The sequence below is a fragment of the Carcharhinus amblyrhynchos genome, chromosome 23 (genome assembly GCF_965287045.1).
Source record: "Carcharhinus amblyrhynchos chromosome 23, sCarAmb.v2.hapA, whole genome shotgun sequence".
Taxonomy (NCBI): domain Eukaryota; kingdom Metazoa; phylum Chordata; class Chondrichthyes; order Carcharhiniformes; family Carcharhinidae; genus Carcharhinus; species Carcharhinus amblyrhynchos.
In genome coordinates this window covers 23,850,668-23,869,884 of record NC_137346.1, presented here as the reverse complement: position 1 = coordinate 23,869,884, position 19,217 = coordinate 23,850,668, and the positions used below count along the sequence as shown (strand labels likewise).

The 19,217-nt window shown below is 43.5% G+C and overlaps 1 protein-coding gene across 3 annotated transcripts in view; it reads left to right on the top strand.

Annotated features, from left to right (window-relative positions):
- Positions 1-19,217, top strand: part of LOC145357321 (membrane-associated phosphatidylinositol transfer protein 3-like) — a 409,171-nt gene that overhangs the window by 240,450 nt on the left and 149,504 nt on the right. For all 3 annotated transcript variants that reach the window (XM_080210560.1, XM_080210561.1, XM_080210559.1), the window contains one exon: positions 12,089-12,278. In XM_080210560.1, the coding sequence (XP_080066686.1) occupies positions 12,089-12,278 (190 nt within the window). The remainder of the gene's footprint in view (positions 1-12,088; positions 12,279-19,217) is intronic.

Genomic DNA, 19,217 nt, shown 5'->3' with positions numbered 1-19,217 from the left:
AAGGAACAGCATGCTCCAAAAGCTTGGGGCGTTTGCTACAGATAAACCTGTTGGACTTCAAGCTGGTGTTGTGAGATTTCTTTCAATGCATCTCAGTCAGGAATGCCCACAAGCCGGGAATTGAACCCGGATCCCTGGCACTGTGAAGCAGCGGTACTAACCACTGTGCTACCATGCAGCCCTTGAAATAATAATCTAATAAAAATACAAAGGATTCTCAATTACATCACATTTGTTGGATGTGGTTCTTCTAAAATAGCATTTATCTTTCTAAGTACTTTATGTGGGCCATTACAATCAATAATGTGATCCAAATACTGGACTGACATCTGGAAAAAGGCACACTTTTATTTCTTGATATGCAGACCGTGTATTTGAAGACATTCCAGTGTTGGTTCTAAATTATCCAAATGTTCTTGTTTACTGGACCCTGTAATTAGAATATCATGCAGGTAACACTGTACACTAGAGAGAGGCCACTTAAAATCTAATCTATCGATCTTTGGATAAGGGCTGGTGTGGATGTTATTCCAAAGGCAATCTTACAAAATGAGAAAGACCTTTATGAATAATACTGGTAAGGAATGGTTGAGATTCATGGCTACATTAATTTGTAAGTATGCTTGTGAATGATCAATCTTGCTGAATTTCTGCCCACCTGATAACCCAGCTAAAAAAATCTTGAATTAAAGGAAGCAAATGTTGATTAGCACCACAATGTCGATTATAATTGTTTTAAAATTACCACAAATATGAACCAAACCACCTGGTTTCGTGACAGGTACAATGCAGGGCTCAAGTCACTCATTGTAACTGGCTCTAACACACCAGTGTTGACAAGCCATACTAATTCTTCTTCAACCTTGGGATGACTTGCATGTGGCACCACTCTTTGAGAATTTTTGGTTGACTTTCAGGCTTAACATTGAGTCTCACGTGAACTCCCTTCATTGAGCCATGCGTCTCTTCAAATACACTCTTGTATTTACCAGAAGGTGCTGTAGGTCTGTTTTGACATTGACCAATCTGACAGCATTCCTGTTAATCCATGGTCTCCCAAATGGAGCTAAAAAATTACCAGGGACCACTTGGAGAGGCAACTCCATGGTTTTTCCCCTCAACCCTATGTTCGCCCTGATGGAATTTTTAACGGCATGATCTCTTCCATGCATGTCCTTAAAATCACATCAGCTGGTTTTAAAGGAAGATGCTTCAGCTTTTGCTGGTATGTAGTCTCAGGAATTCAAGATACCAGTTTGAATTGATTTGATTTACCTTACTGCATATATTAGTATACAGTGGAAAGTATTGTTTCTTGCGCTCTATACAGACAAAGCAGACTGTTCAAAGAGAAAGAAAGGAGAGGGTGCAGAATGTCGTATTACAGTCATAGCCTAGGGTGTAGAGAAAAATCGACTTAATGCAAGATAAGTCCATTCAAAGGTCTGATGGCAGCAGGGAAGAAGCTGTTCTTGAGTCGGTTGATATGTGACCTCAGACTTTTGTATCTTTCTCCCGGTGGAAGAGAGAATGTGTGGGGTGTTTGATTATGCTGGCTGCTTTGCCGAGGCAGCTGAAAGTATAGACAGCCAGTGGACGGGATGCTGGTTTGTGTGATGGATTGGGCTATATTTACAATCTTTTGTAGTTTTTTGTGGTCTTGTGTAGAGCAGGAGCCATGCCAAGCTGTGATACAGCCAGAAAGAATGCTTTCTATGGTGCATCTGTAAAAGTCAAAGCTGAAATGCCCAATTTCCTTAGCCTGCTAAGAAAGTAAAGGCAGTGGTGGGCTTTCTTAACTATGGTGTCATCAATGGGGGAACCAGGACAAGTTGGTGATCTGGACATCTAAAAACATGAAGCTCTTATCATTTCAACTTCATCCCCATTGATGTAGACAAGGGCACGCTCTCCTTTATGCTTCCTGAAGTCGATGACAGTCTCCTTCATTTTGTTGGCATTGAGGGACAGATTATTGCCACTGCGCTAGTTTATCAGATTCTCTATCTCATTCCTGTACTCTGTCTTGTCATTGTTTGAGATCCGACCCACTACGATGGTGTTGTCAGCAAACTTGAAAATCGAGTTGGAGGAGAATTTGGCCACATAAGTGTATAAGGAGTATAGTAGGTGGCTGAGAATGTAGCCTTGTGGGGAACTGTGTCGAGGATGATTGTGGAGGCAGTGTTGTTCCAGTATCGACCTTCATCCTAATGTGTTGTCGATTTAACTGGAATCGTCCAGAATCAATGTGATTCACCCTGTACGGAAAGGATACTCAGTTGGAGTTCTTCTTCATATTTCTGAACATTCTCTTTTTTACAGCCATGTTTCTTTTTTTCCATGTGATAAATTTCTCGTCTGGAATGCAACCTGTTGCGGGTATCAATTTCTCCTTCTGAATGTTTTGGTCTAGCCCAACAAGCTTTTGAAAATTGACCCATTTTGCCCCAGTTTTTGCATTGGTTATACTTGCTCCAATGTTCACTCACTAATGGCCCATTTTGCCACACCTCTGACATGCTTGTTGCTGTTTTGACTTCTTTTGGGCAATTCCCAACTTGCCAATCTTCATTCTTGCACTAAATTGTGAAACCTCTATAGCAGCCAGTTCCACTGACACTGCGATTTCTACTGCTGTCTTTAAAGTCGAAGCACGTCCAACCTTCTTTGGATAGCCTCATTTTGGACAGCACAAACTCGATGATCTTAAAGAGTATCCTGTAACAACTCACCAAACTCTCAATATTGTGCAGCCCCTTTTGAGGTTGCCACAAATTGTGCAATGCTTTTGCCTTCCACTTGATTCCTTTAGTGGAACCTGAATCATTCCACAGTGATCAGTGACTTTAGAGGATAATGCTCTTCAAGGATGTTTGTCAAGTTATTGTAAGTTTTGGTTCCTGGCTTTGCTGTATGAACCAAGTTCCTGAGCAAATTGGAGGTTTTACTTCCTATTGTACTGAGAAAAGCTGGTACAAGCAACTTGTTTGCAACTTCATTCACTTGTAAAACAAACTATTAATGCTCGGCATAGGAACTCAATGATTCATTTTCTTTATTGAAAGACCCATGGATCCCAATTGACCCGTCATTTCTCCTGCAGGCACTATCAACTTGAGACTGCTTAGTGTAATTGTTTTACTGTCTTCCCAGTACTCCCCTTTTCTCCTGGAGACTTTGACGTGATTTATTCTTCTTTTCAAATCACTCCAGCAGGTCATCCCTTTTTTTCAAATGTGCCAGATACTGCCTGGAATCTCACCTTTCTCTGATTGTATGGCCAGCCTTCTAATATTCGAAGTATGAATTTTTTTTTTCTCTACTTAGGATCTTTTCTCGATGAAACAAATTCCTGACTCATCACTAATTTTCATTCTGTTGTCTCGTAACTATGGGGTTATGGGTTCTAACAAAAAGAAAATAACATGGTTCACAAACTTGGATTCAAAATAACTACAACAGGTTAATTCTAGGCGATGCAACAACAATTCTAGAGGATGTTCTCTGCAAAGAGTACAAACTGAAAGTAAAACAGCAGCCTGTGACAACACCTTAACCACATCACAATCAAATCATGTGATCAGCTCTTAAAGAAACCTGCAACCCTTTTAAGTATATAATAGTTCCATATAACTTTCTCTTGTTTCAAGTCTTACCAATAACTCACTGGATTGTGTGTCATGTATTTGATGTACTGCATGTTATCCAGAAGGGTTCAGGGCCAGCGCCCTTGATCGATTAGTCCATACAAATAGAGGGATAAGGCTCACAAAGTCATGTTGTTAACGATGCTTACTGGTGGCTTCAATGCCTAACTTCTTCCCCTACCCCATCTCCTGTACAGCATCTGAGTGGGATTTTATGGCTCTCCTACTGGTGGGATCTCTTGGTCCCTCGCAGCAAGCTGGCCAAATCATGCAAAAGCCCTTAGTGTTCGGCAGGGCCAGAAGATCCCGCTGGCGCCCAATAGCCTGCCGCATTCACCGTGGGGGAGACCTGTTGTGGGGTGGGGCAGAGGCAGTGGAGAATCCCAGTCTCTGTGTGGAAGTGTGGCCTCTTCATCTTTGGACTAGATGGACCGCAGCGGTCCAGCTGTTTAGTATCTTTTATGCATGGCTCGTGGGTGGATGCCCTTCTCAGTGAAGCCCATAACCCTGTAACCGTTCAGTGAGGTGAGGGTTCACATACCCTGGTGGAGGAGGTCATTCATCTGGTTCTGACATTGCAGGGCAATCCTCCTGCTGGTGGCCCTAGGCAGTGGTCACTCTGCAGATTTTCCCCTCGGTAGAGTTGGCCTGATGGCTCAGCCACTGCATTCCACCCTCGGGGTACAGGATGTCCCTCTTGGCCTCCATTGCATTAAATAGAACATTGAGGGAAACATTCCTGAATCTGGGGGGGGGGGGGGGGGGGGAGCTCATTGGGAAGGGTGGACTGTCTCCTTCTTCAACAGTGGGTCTGCAAGTCGTTGATGTCTGGGTATCCTTTGATTAGACAGTGGGTTGTGAGCTATCCAGCCCATCGCACCATGTGAAATGTAAGGAAACCTCTGACTGTGTGATTAATCAGGCCGGGATCATGCCCCCAACCATGGAACTTTAACCCTCAATGGAAAATTCATCCCAATACATCAGGCACATATTTTAGGTCCCTCAAAATGGGTGCTGTGCGATTCAATTCTGAGACTATTTTCTTCCGGTTGAATCTATTCAAATTGAGAATCACAGAATCCTGACAGTGCAGAAGGAGGCCATTCAGCCCATTGCATCTGCACTGACTACAATCCCATGAAGGCCCCACCCTCCAACCCCGCGTATTTACTCTGCTGACACTAAGAGGCAATTTAACATAACCAATCAACCTAACCTGCACATGTTTCGGACTGCGGGGGGAAACTGGAGCACCCGAGGAAACCCACGCAGGCAACGTGCAGACTCTGCACAGACAGTGACCCAAGCCGGGAATCGAACCCAGGTCCCTGGTGCTGTGAGGCAGCAGTGTTACTCACTGTGCCACTGTACTACCCGAAGCAGGGTTCACCATCATGTCTGTCCTCATATTCCTACAAATGTTTGCTGTTCAAATATTTAAACCATGAACGTCAGACTCAGAGTGGAGAAAAATGTAGATCTTGTGTGCCAAGAGGATTGACTGGTGCAATATAACGTGAATGAATTAGGAGAGGAATAATATCATCAAAGCATACCAGGTCTGTTTCGCGACACAACAAACATGATGTATGCAAAAATGTGAATACTTCAGAAATGTCCTTTTACTTGCGAGTTGCAATTCATCTGTCATGTTATGTCAAATTAGTTATTTTCATGCTGAAAAATTGATGTGATTTCAAAAGCGTAGTCACATTCAGAATTACACAATTGAGCTTCAAAACTGAACCATGGGAAACAATACTGACAAAGTAGGGAAAATGAATGTCTCTAAAAATGGCAATATATTGCCTGGCCCTCTGAGGAGGGTGGTATTGCTTATATAACAAAAAAAAATCTGTGTAAATCAGCCTAATTTGAACTGAAAAAGAATTTTAAAATAAAATCTAATATCCATTCCTTCAGTGGACTTCTTGTCGCATTCCCACCAAGTTTATGCATTCACCATGAAAACACTGGTGATGTGTCTGCAGTCAGGAGAGTGATGCGACAGCCAGAAGATGGTCTATAAATAGAACTGGAACAAAACTGATTATCATTAACAGTACGTAAGGGATCATTTTTGTAATTGTGTGAAAATGTCATGCATTTCTTGTCACGCTTGCAACATTTCTTCACAAATAGGTAGCAAAGAATTTGAAAAATTTCCAAAAACATATTAAACCAAATTATATTGAGTCTGACAACACGGAAAAATAGGTTTTCTTTCATGACCCATGTGTGTATCAGTGCTGGAGTAATTGTGGAATGGTGGTGGTTAATAATTTTAAACTGTGCAGGGATAATCTTTATGTTCTGGGTCATTTCTGTTTTTATTCTGAGTGCTTCAGGAGCTGGGGGTTGTTGCAAAGTGAGTACAACCAAAAGGAGACTTACTCACAGTAGTAAAGCCTTGGCGACCAAAAATGACGGTTAGTCAACTGGGCAGCATGGTGGCACAATGGTTAGTACTGCTGCCTCACAGTGCCAGGGACCTGGGTTCAATTCCAGCTTCAGATGACTGTCTGTGTGGAGTCTGCATGCTCTCCTTCATGTCTGCATGGGTTTCCTCCAGGTGCTCCGGTTTCCTCCCACACTCCAAAGATGTGGGGGTTAGTGGATTGGCCAAGCTAAATTGTCCCTTAGTGTATAAGGTTGGGAGATGAGGAGGCTAAGTTAGGGGGATAGGGCGGAGTTGGGTCTGGGTAAGTTGCTCTGCCCAATAGAGTCAGCACAGACTTGATGGGCTGAATGGCCTCCTTCTCCTCTATAGGGATTCTCTGATTCTGTGACTGCTCGGTGTTGGGAGATCAACATTTATGATCTGACAGTCATGTTTCTGATTCCCCCTTAGTGTACAAAAATGTGTAGGTTATGTGTATGGTAAATGCATGGGGTTATGAGGATAGGGTGATGGTTGAGGGTTGGGCTTGGGTAAGATGCTTTTTCAAGAGTTGGTGCAGACTCGATGGGCCAAATGGCCCCTGCACTATAGGATTCCATGATTCTATTATAGAATTTAATAGCTTGATTTTGATGTGATCAAAAATGGGCAAACCTTGGATTTGAATTTTAAAAATGTGAAGAGACTTGTGGAAGTTAGCTATCAAAACAAACCACCCAGAAATTTGAGGTTGGACATTTTAGACGCAGAGAGGATGCAGGAGATTAGACCTCATTGTAATAGAACTGGGGAGCAGCTACACTCAGTGAGAAAGAATGAAAAACAAACTTGCATTCGCATAGGGTCTATCAATACTGACGTCTCAAAGTGTTTTACAGCAATGATGTATATTTGAAGTGTTGTCATGGGAAAAAACACAGCAGCCAAGTTGCGTGCAGAGAATTCTCACGAAAGCAATATGAAAATTACTATAGATGTCCAACCGTGCAAAAAAAGGCCATTTGGCCCATTGAACCTGCACTGACAGCAATCCCAAGCATGCCCGACACCTGTAATCCCATGCATTTACCCTATCAGTCCCCTGGGCACTAAGGGGCAACCTATTTAACTCTATCTAACAATTTACCTAACACTAAGGACCAATCAACCTAACTTGCAATTTAAATAATCAGTTTCTCGTGACATTGATTGAGGGATAAATATAAGCCAGGACACGATGGCTGGGGTTGGGGGGTAACTGCCCTGGCTCATCTTTGCAATCCTGCCTTGGGAGCTTTAGTGTCCATCCGAGCAGGCTGTTGGGGCCTTAGTTTAACATTTTGTGTTACTGAGTTGGATGATCGACCACGATCACAATGAATGGTGGAGCAAGCTCGGAGGACTGAATGGCCTCCTCCTGCTCCTACTTTCTACGTTTCACTGTTTCATCCGAAAGATGGCACCTCAGATGGTGCAGTACTTGCTGCACTCGACCCCAGACTTGACTTTTGTGCACAAACCCTGGAGAGAGGTCAGATCCGTGCACTGCTGCAGCGGTAAGTGGCTCAGAGTAGTGGGGATGTGGGGAGTTAATCTTTGCTGATCAAAAATGTCCGTTTGTCCACCAGAATGGTTCAGTTTTGAACAACCAATCTATTTTGATAGCGGATTCACTACCACACCCTGTTCTACTCTTGTGTGAAATAACTTCCGAGAGGTCTTTCACCAAAACTGATTTATTCACAATGATTTGTAATACTCAAAGAACAAAGAAAATTACAGCACAGGAACAGGCTCTTCAGCCCTCCAAGCCTGCACTTACCATGCTGCCCAACTGAATAAAACCCCTACCCTTCCAGGGACCGTATCTCTCTATTCCCATCCTATTCATGTATTTGTCAAGACACCTCTTAAAAATCACTATCGTATCTGCTTCCACTACCTCCCCCAGCAGCAGATTCCAGGCACCCACCACCTTATGCGTAAAAAAATTTGCCTCATACATCTCCTTTAAACTTTGCCCCTCATACCTTAAACCTGTGCCTCCTAGTAATTGACTCTTCCACCCTGGGAAAAAGCTTCTGACTATCCAATCTGTCCATGCCCCTCATAATCTTATAGACTTCTATCAGGTTATCCCTCAACCTCTGATGTTCCAGGGAGAACAAACCAAGTTTGTCCGACCTCTCTTCATAGCTAATACCCTCCATACCAGGCAACATCCTGATAAATCTTTTCTGTATCCTTTCCAAAACCTCCACATCCCCCTGGTAGTGTGGTGACCAGAATTGAACACTATATTTCAAGTGCGGCCTATCAAGGTTTAATATAGCTGCAACATGACTTGTTAATTTTTAAAGCCAGTGCCCTGGCTGATGAAGGCAAGCATGCTGTATGCCTTCTTGACTACCTTCTCCACCTGCATTGTCACTGTCAGTGACCTGTATACCCAGATCCCTCTGCCTATCAATACTCTTAAATGTTCTGCTATTTACTGTATATTTTTTTTTGTATTAGATCTTCCAAGATGCATTATCTCACATTTGTCTGGATTAAACTCCACATGCCATCTCTTCGCCCAAGTCTCCAACTGATCTATATTCTGCTGTATCCTCTGATGGTCCTCAGCACTATCCGCAAATCCACCAACCTTTCTGCCGTCCGCCAACTTAGTGATCAAACCAGATACATTTTCCTCCAAATCACTTACATATATTATAAACAGCAAAGGTCCCTGTACTGATCCCTGAGGAACGCCACTAGTCACAACCCTCCATTCAGAAACATACCCTGTCACTGCTACCCTCTGTCTTATATGGCCCAGCCAGTTCTGTATCCACCTTGCCAGTTCATCTCTGATCCCATGCTACTTCACCTTCTGCACCAGTCTGCCATGAGGGACCTTGTCAAAGGCCTTACTGAAGTCCATGTAGACAACATCTACTGCCCTACCCTCATCAATCATGTTTGTCACTTCCTCAAAAAACTTGATCAAACTAGTGAAACACGACCTCCTCTTCACCAAACCATGTTGCCTCTCACTAATACGTCTACTTATTTCCAAGTGGGAGTAAATCCTGTCTCGAACAACCCTCTCCAATAATTTCCTTACCTCTGATGTAAGGCTCTTTGGCCTGTAATTACCTGGATTATCCTTGCTGCCCTTCTTAAACAAAGGAACAACATTGGCTATTCCCCAATACTCTGGGACTTCCTGTGTAGCCAATGAGGATACAAAGATTTCCCTCAAGACCCCAGCAATTTCCTTCCTTGCCTCTCTCAGTATTCTGGGATATACCCCAGCAGGCCCTGGGGAATTGTCTATCTTAACGTTTCCCAAGAATCCCAATACTTCCTCCATTTTGATCTCAACATGACTCAAACTATCTACGCTCTCTTTCCCAGACTCATCATCCACCATGTCCTTCTCTTTGGTGAATACTGATGCAAAGTACTCAATTAATACCTCACCCATTTCATCTGGCTCCATGCATAGATTCCCTCCCCTGTCCTTGAGTGGACCAGCCCTCTCCTTGGCTATCTTCTTGCTCTTTATGTATGTATAAAAAGCCTTGAGATTTTCCTTAATCCAATTATTATTTGTGACTCCTTTTAGCCCTCTTTACTGCTTGCTTAAGTTCTTTCCATTTTCCTTGTATTCCACACTTGCTTCATGTGTTCCCAGCCTCCTAACCTTGACAAATGCTTCCTATTTTTCTTTGACTAAGCTCACAATATCTCTCGTTATCCAAGGTTCCCAAAACTTGCCATACTTATCCTTCACCCTTATAGGAACATGCTGGTTCTGAAATCCTATCAACTTATGCTTGAAAGCCCCCCACATGCGAGATGTTGATTTGCCTTCAAACGTCTGCCCCCAATCTACATTCTTCAGTTCCTGCCTAATATTGTTGTAATTAGCTTTCCCCCGCTTTAGCACCTTAACTTGAGGACTACACTTACATTTATCCATCTGTACCTTAAAGCTTACTGAATTGTGGTCACTGTTCCTCAGCTGCTCCCCCACTGAAATGTTGACCATCTGGCCCAGCTCATTCCCCAGTACCAGGTCCAGTACGGCCCCTTTTCAGTTGGACTATCTACGATTTCAAGAAGCCTTCCTAGATGCTCCTTTCAAACTCTGCCCCATCCATGCCCCAGCACTAAGTGAGTCCCAGTCAACATGGGGGAGGTTAAAATCTCCTACAATAACAACCCTGTTAATTTTACACCTTGCCAAAATCTGCCTACATATCATCTGTTCCTCTGTCTCCCGCTGGCAATTTGGGCGGCCTATGGTAAACTCCCAACATTGTGACTACACCCTTCCTATTCCTGAGCTCTACCCACATTGCCTCGCTATATAAGCCCTCAGATGTCTTCCCGCATTACAGCCGTGATATTCTCCTTAACCAGTAGTGCAACTCGCCCACCCCTTTTACATCCCCCTCTATCCCGCCTGAAACATCTGTATCCTGGGACTTTCAGCTGCCAATCCTGTCCTGTCCTCAGGCAGGTACTTCCAAATGCAGAGTATTCACGCCAAGTTCTGGTGATCCGGACACCCCATGTTACACATCTCTGCAGAGCTCCCTGACTGGGAAGCCTTATCAGGCCTCAATTAGGGGGCTCATATTAAAGTAGGTCCAACTCCCGGACCTCACTGAAGCCATTACATTCTGGTTTAATAATAGTGCCCTGTAACACCATGCAATTTTCAATTGATTCAAAAATCAGATAGACCTTCACAGCATAGGCCCCTTTTTATAAATGACACAAACTCCACTTGTTCCATAACATTGCAAATCGCAGCATAAGCGTGCAAGTTTCTTCCATTGCCATCAGCATCTTTGTGGGCTGACCCGTGCAGAGTGGGTTGAATGTTTTTTGCAGCATATCAGGTGTTGTCCAAGGATGAACCAGTCAGTCTGGCACTGCGCCAGCAACTGACCTCAGATCTTCAGCAGAAATTAAATGTTCTCATTTCCGCTGCAGATGCTGTTGCGTTTTTGTAAAATTTTAAGGCTTGTCATTCCTTTCCATGATACGGATTTGAAATTATGAAGAGGTGAAAGATTTAGAAAAAAATTGCATTGAACAGCAATTGGTTTTAGGCCATAAGATAGATATAGGAGCAGAATTAGGCCATTCGGCCCACTGAGTTTACTGTGCCATTCAATCATGGCTGATAAGTTTCTCAACCCCATTCTCCTGCTTTTTCCCTGTAACGTTTAATCCCTTTACCAATCAAGAACCTATCGATTTCTGTCTTAAAGATACTCAGTGACCTGGCTTCCACAGCCTTCTGTGGCAATGAACTCCATAGATTCACCACCCTCTGGCTGAAGAAATTCTTTCTCATCTCAGTTCTAAAGGGCCTTCCCTTCAATCTGAGGCTGTGGTCTCAGATCCTAGTCTCGTCTACTAATGGAAACATCTTCCCTACATCCAGTCTGTGCAGGCCTGTCAATATTCTGTAAGTTTAATGAGATCCCCGCTCCCTTCATTCCTCTAAACTCCGAGTACAAACCCAGGGTTCTCCTCATATGTCAAGCTTTTCTTTTTTGTAGAGTTTTGTACTGGAATAAATAAGCGAGCAGTTCAAATTTGTCAGTGGACAGATTGAAATCAGGCATTAAGTGTTTGTTAAATGATCCAGGAAATACAGTTGCTGAAATGTCAGCCGCGATACAATGACTGATGCAGATGGATAGCTGCTTTTGCGATTCCTTTGTAAGTGGCGTAACCTGAGGACCATGAGGTAGGGATGCCGGCGTTCGACTTGGGTAGGCACAGAAAGAAGTGTCACGACACTGGGTTAAAGTCCAACTGGTTTATTTGGAATCACAAGCTTTCGGAGCGCTGCTCCTTCATCAGGTGAGTGCCCAAATGAAGCAGCAGCGCTCCGAAAGCTCACGATTCCAAATAAACCTGTTGGACATTAATCTGGTGTTGCGAGACTTCTTACTGTAATCTGAGATCACGTGTGAAGAACAGGCATTTTTCTTTTCCCCATTCAGCTTTTTTGAATTTAAATTTCTCTTTTCCTCTGCAGCTTAAACCCATACAGCTGTGACGATGGCTGCCTGAGCAGTAGTGAGGACCACATTCCACTGGCTGCACTGCCTCTGCTGGCAATCTCTTCCCCTCAATATCAGGACGCAGTCGCAACAGTCATTAGCAGAGCTAATCAGATTTACAGCGAGTTCCTCAAGTCTGAGGATGGGATCGGATTCAATGGCCAGGTTCGTATTAGATTCTAAGTGCGTCCCAGCACAGAACAGCGATGGGTAATATTCTCTCTTTATTTTATGGGTGCACAGAGGTTAGCACTGCTGCCTCACAGCGCCAGGAACTCGGGTTCGATTCCGGCCTCTGGTCACTGTCTGTGTGGAGACGGCACATTCTCCCCGTGTCTGTGTGGGTTTCCTCCGGGTGCTCCGCTTTCCTCCCACAGTCCAAAGATGTGCGGGTTAGGCTGATTGACAATGCTAAATTGACCCGAGTGGATTAGCAGGGTGAAATGTGGGGTTACGGGAATAAGACCTGCGTGGGATTGTAATCAGTGCAGATTCAATGGGCCGAATGGCCTCCTGTACTGTAGGGATTCTATGATTCTAATTGTTAGGACTCCACCATAAATATTCAGTTACACTTAGTGTCCCCCCCACCACCACCCCTTCCCCGCTTGTATATAGCTCCAACAAAATGTAAACCTATTCTCGTATGAAGAGAGATTAAACAGCTCAGACCTATACTCTCTGCAATTTAGATGAATGAGGGGAGATCAAATTGAAATATATGAGATGATAAAAGGTATGGATAAAGTAGACAGGGAGCGGATGCTTCCTCTTGTGGGACATTGTAGAACAAGAGGTCATAGTGTTTGGATAATGGGTAGTAAATTTAAGACAGAGTTGAGGAGAAACTACTTCTCTCAAAGGAATGTGAATCTGTGGAATTTGCTACCCCAAAGTGCAGTGGATGCTGGGACAGTAAGTAAACTTAAGGAGGAGTTAGACATTTTTAATTGGTAATGACTTGAAGGGTTATCAGTAGAAGGCAGGAAAATGGGGATGAGGAGCATATCAGCCATGATCGAATGGCAGAGCAGACACGATGGGCCGAATGGCCCAATTCTGCTCCTATATCTTGTGAACTTATGACCTCAGGTCAAGAATCAAAGCACGTGGACATGCCATACTTCACAGGACTTGCAGTCATACATACCAAGGACCTTATTCAACTTCTACTGTCTCTGAAAGATTCATTTGTTGTTGACAAGCCCCAGCGAGTCTAAATATCCTGAAAAAGTGGGGGATTTTATCAACTAATGGAAGAATGGACAGATGTGGGAGCTAAGTGAAGCAGTTGTGATTAGATAACATCCCCAGCATTATTTCTTTATTAATACACAAAAGAGAATTTGAATATTACTTCACACAGAGGATGGTGAATGTTTGGAATGGGCTAACTAGAAACAGATCGTGTGGAAAAGCAGGATTTAGTCAATATTTGAGGAAATGTATGATTGAGAGATATTAATTTCATGGATGCCTGCTCAGAAACACCCCTTAGTTTTGTTTCTGGTCTGATATTTTCTTATGTACCTGCACAATCAGAGAGATGGGTAATGTTAGGAACAACATTATGCAGTAACTCAGCATTCTGACTTTTCACCAGTGATGGGCTACCTAATGAGTGAGTCACGTGTGGCCGTCCTTCATTTTAGTGAGCCGCAAGATTGAAATCAGGCTTGTTCCCTAACCATGACCCCATGAATGAGATTAAATACGTTTAATATGTGTCAAATATTTCATAATGAGTTATAGAACGTGCTTATATATATATTAATGAAACAGTCATTTATATATTAATATATATTTATATATATTTATATATATATATTAATGAAACAGTCATCAATTCCAAATGGTAAAAGCAAAAGAAATATTTACACTTTGAACGCAGAGGGAGCGCACAGTTCTCACAGACAATGTTGTTGACAGTGGCATGCACCTCACTTCACTTGCCCTTGTTTTACATGTGTATCATCTGACCACCCCTCTCCCAATTACCCAAATACCCTGTGAACACCCAACTTCCCCCATCACCTGATCACCCAACTAGATCAGACCCCGATTACCCTGGTCTGACCATCCCTGGCATCCCAACCACCACCTGGCCACCCAAAACTCAATCCCTGACTGAACGCAAGTAAGATTCCACCGCTGTCCCACACTGCTGTGACATATTTCCTGGTGTTAAAAGATGATTTGCCATTGGCGGGATCTTCCAGTTCTGCAAATGCCGTTTTGTATGTCCTGTCTATCCCACTGTCGGCAGTCGCACCTTCAGTAGGACTGGAAGATCCCGCTGGTGGGAAGGGCTGGAAAACCCCGCCCTATGTTTTGGGCAGAATCCCATCATGAGAGGAAGCAAACCCTGGAGGTTGAGACAGTCTTTTGGAGATAACTGTGGGAGCAGTTTTGTTTTGGGTGAATGGAAAGAAGGGGAAGTTGCTTGGGAGTGGAACTAGCTGACTGGACCTGTAGGCTAGTAAGGATGTGATAGGCCAAATGGCCGCCTCCTGTGCTGTAACCATTTTATGAGTGAAATTTTTTGTGATTCACTCCAACAAGAGACAAGACTAGCTTGTCTTGAATGGATACAATCTGGCTTTGATTTTCTGTTTCCCACTGTGTGTACAAACTAACCAAATTTATCTTCAAAGACCGAGGCAGTCAGGAGCATGTTTATAACCTCGGAACCTCAGCGGCCTTTGAATAATGCATAACTGCTTTGTGTCAGTATAATTGAGATATATATAGATATTTCTCTGCACAGTTCAACTAAATTAGTCAAAATATCATTGTCGTTCACATCACATGACACAATGCTGCTTCTGATCAAAGCACACTGAATAAGAACACATTTCTCCTGGGAGCTGTCCATCAGTCACTCTGCTGGATACTCAATGCTGGAGAAAAGAAAATGAAAACTGAAACTATTAATTTTAAACGAATTATAGAAACAACTGGATCATCAAAGCCAGTTTAATTCTCATTTGGAAATGTGAGTTTTCTGTGGTTGTGTCTTTATTTTTTAGTTACAAATTCATCTCAAATCCCAGATACTTATTTAAGACAATTAGTTCTTTCGAATGTTGCTTAAAACAATAATGATTCCGATCTCAGAATCTGGAGTTAACAGTGACTGAAGGCTGATGCCAATGAAACAATGAACTGTGTTGAGCAGAGAGAATGCTGGAAACTCTCAGCAAGCCAGGCAATATCTCCGGAGAGAGGAAGGTAGGATTGACGTTTCGTTTTTATGACCCTCTGACGAAGGTATGATGTGTCTGAAATATTAACTCTGCCTTCTTCTCTCCAAAGCTGCAGCTGTTTTTACTTCAGATTCCCAGCATCTGCAGTACTTTTCTTCTTGATCTGAAAGTATTTCTGCTCCATTGATCACAGATCAAGTGACCTCTTTCAGTCTAAACATTTGTTTTCAGTAACACCTGGAGCCCAGGCATCCAAAGCTGTGATGGGTTTACCATATTAGATGAGGGATAGCTTTGAGGTGCAGGGCAGTATCTTCCTTTTTTGTAAAGTTTATTTTAATAGTGTCACAAGTGGGCTTACATTAACACTGCAATGAAGTTACTGTGAAAGTCCCCCAGTTGCCACACTCCGGTGCCTGTTCGGATACACAGGGAGAATTTAGCATGGCCAACCTGCGTGTCTTTCGGACTGTGGGAGGAAACTGGACCACCCGGAGGAAACCCATGCATACATGGGGAGAATGTGCAAACTCCACACAGACAGTGACCCAAGCCGGGAATTGAACCTGGGTCCCTGGTGCTGTGAGGCAGCAGTGCTAACCACTGTGCCACCCCAGTTTACAGCTCTCCATCTCCCAAAGCTGAAGTGTTACCCAGGTAGCTCAACACTGAAAAACCCTGCTAAAAACCTGCAAACCAAACCAATCAGATACTTTACATTGTCACAACTGGGATTTACAATCCGTGCTAAGCACTGTGCCACTGTTGTGCTCTGTGCTCCCCAGCATCAATAGGGTGAGTAACCCAAAGATATGCCAGGGAGTCTTTCTTGGACTTACCAGGTAAAGGTTTACACAGTTATTGCCCAGAACTGCAAATTCCTCTGGGCAATTAGATCACATCCAAACATGTAATCACAAACTTTGGATGGTGTGGCTGTTACACAAATAGTTACCCAGAAAAAGTTAGAATAAAAACCTCTTCTAACTTTTGGGAAACTATTGTAAAAAAGACTGCACATCCCCTTCTCCCAACATGACTCCTTCCCCACCCTTGACCCCTGTCCCACCCATCCTGAGGGGCCTCTCCCAACTCCTGGACTGCAACCCCTCACCAAGGAACCTGCCCCACTGACCCAATCCAACTTGCCTGACCTGAATCCCTGCAGGCGCAACTCAAATCTTCCCCGCCCACAGGTCGGACACCCCAGCCTGACCTGGTCTGATCCCAACCCCAAGGTCCAGACCACCCAACCTCCCAATCCTGAGTTTCAACCACCCCTTTCCACCCCATACCCTGGGTAGCGAGTGCCGTAATACAAAAGGGTGCTGGGCCATCCTTCAATCCAACTCGGTTGCACTTCAACACTGGGCCTCGGGGACGCGTTTCACTGCTTGGATCTTGCCAGGCCTGAATCGAAAGGTCTGGCAAGAGAGGCCTGGGAGAATTCTAACTCAAGTCGTTAGGCGCAAAGTGACAATCCAGTGCTGATTGCCGCTCCGAGAATGTTATGCCCGGGAACTCGCAACCAACAATTTTAGCAACCTTTGCTCTATCAGACCTTGTCATAGGAACAGGAAGAGATCATTCAACTGTCAAGCCTGCTGTGGCATACAGTTAGATGATTATTGATTGGGTGTGATGCCTTTCATTCTCACTGGGTGGATTTACCATTTCTGCTGAAAATTCTCAGAATGATGAGCTAACTTTTTGAAGAAGAATGTATTTAATAAAATTCTATGATTCCATTAATACATTGTATAGGATCTTATGCTCAGTAGTATACTTAAAGCAATGCCTAAGCGCACTTCTTTTCCTGTAATTGCTAAACAAAAATCCAAGTCATTGTGGCAAGTTTATCTCCCCCAGTCACCTTACTGCTAAACCCACCTTGAGCCTTGACTCATTAAAAAGTATTGGCGCTGGAAATAGGGATGCCAAGATACAGAAGCCTCAAGTTAATGATATGCATTCCAGGATTTAACTTTCACTGTGAGGACCATTACAGCACAGAATGAGGCCATTCAGCCCATCGTACCTGTGCCAGCTTAAAAAAAAGCCAACCATTCTAATCACACTTAGAGCACTGAGTCCAGAGCCAATTCAGGTGCAGATTTAGGTACTCTTTAACTGAGTTGAGTGCAGTGAATTCCATACACCTACCACGCTCTGGGTGAAAAACTTTTTTCTAATATCCCCTCTAATGCTTCCATCAATTGCCTTAAATTTGTGCCCCTTGGTAACTGAACTCTCTATTTGAGCAAACATCTTCCCTGTCCACTCCATCTAGCGTTCTCAATTTTGTACACCTTAATCAAATCATCCCTCAGGCTCCTCTGTTCTGAGGAAAAGCAAACTTTGCATCACTGCAATTTTCCAGCCCTGGCAACTTCCTTGTAAATCTCCTCTGTACTCTCTCCAGAGCAATTAATTTTACTGCAATGTGGTGACCCAGAAATGTACACAAAACTCCAGCTGTAGCCCACCCAGCATTTTATACAGTTCTAGCTCTAGCTCTGTATCCATGCTTTTGTGTTCTATGCCTCGTGCAATGAAGGAAAGCATTCCACATGCCTTCTCTGCCACCTTCATCGACCTATCCTGCCACTTAGATCTGTGGACATGCTCTCCAAGGTCTCTCACTTCCTCTATTCCTCTCAATATCCTCCCATTTATTGATTAGACCCTTGCCTTGACTGAGTGGCATGGTGGCACAGTGGTTAGCACTGCTGCCTCACAGTGCCAGGGACCCGGGTTCAATTCCGGCCTTGGGTAACTGTCTGTATGGAGTTTGCACATTCCCCCCCGAATGGAGTTTGCACATTCTCCACATGTCTATGTGAGTTTCTTCTGTGTGCTCCAGTTTCCTTCCACAGTCCAAAGATGTGTGGGTTAGGTTGATTGGCCCTTAGTATCTGGGGGATTAGCAGGGTAAATATGTAGGGTTGCGGGGATAGGGCCTGAGTGGGATTGTTGTCGGTGCAGACTCGATGAGCCAAAAGACTTCCTTCTGCACTGTAGGGAACCTATGACTGGATATATTTTTCTGTTTCTGAATATCAATACCATGAGAGAATCAGCTTTTACTGAGACAGCAACTAAGAAGCAGCTGAGTTTAGCAATCCCTAAAAATAACTCAGTCTGGACTGTGCTGGAAGGCAATTAAAGATTACAAAGGATGGCAGTGGATTTACAGCATTGAAAGAGGTCCTTGTTCCAATAAGACATGTCTATTTTTATGCTGTATATGAGCTTCACAACCCTCCTTACCGAACCCCATCACTCCATCAGCATATCTTCTTATACCTTTCTCCCTTGTGTGTTTATCCAAATTCTCCTGGAAAACATTAATGCTATTTGCCTCAACACACCCTTGTGGAATATATTTCACATTCTAACCACTTCCCTGTTAAGAATTTTCTTCTGAATTGCCTATTAGGTTTTCTTTTTATTAATTGTTGCTATTCTAGAGAAAAGAGTTTCAGTCCCTTGAAACTTTTCTGTACGGTCTGTTTGTTCTGATACCCGTCTGGTAAATCTTTTCTTGCACTTCCTCCAGGGTTTGTGACATGAGGACCAGAACTGTTTATTCACACTGCGGTCTAACCGAGGTTCTACGTATGCTGAAAGCAACTTTAATATAAAAGCAAAATACTGCAGATGCTGGAAATCTGAAATAAGAGCAAAGCAATCTTTAAATATTCAGCTGGTCAGGCAGCCTCATTTATCAGGAGAGGCACAAGATTTAATGTTTCAGGTTTTTAAAAATTCATTGATGGGATGTGGGTGTCACTGGCTAGACTAGCATCTGCTGCCTATCCCTAATTGTCCTTGAGAAAATGGTGGTGAGCTGCCTTCTTGAATCACCGCAGTCCATATGGCATAGGTACACTCACAG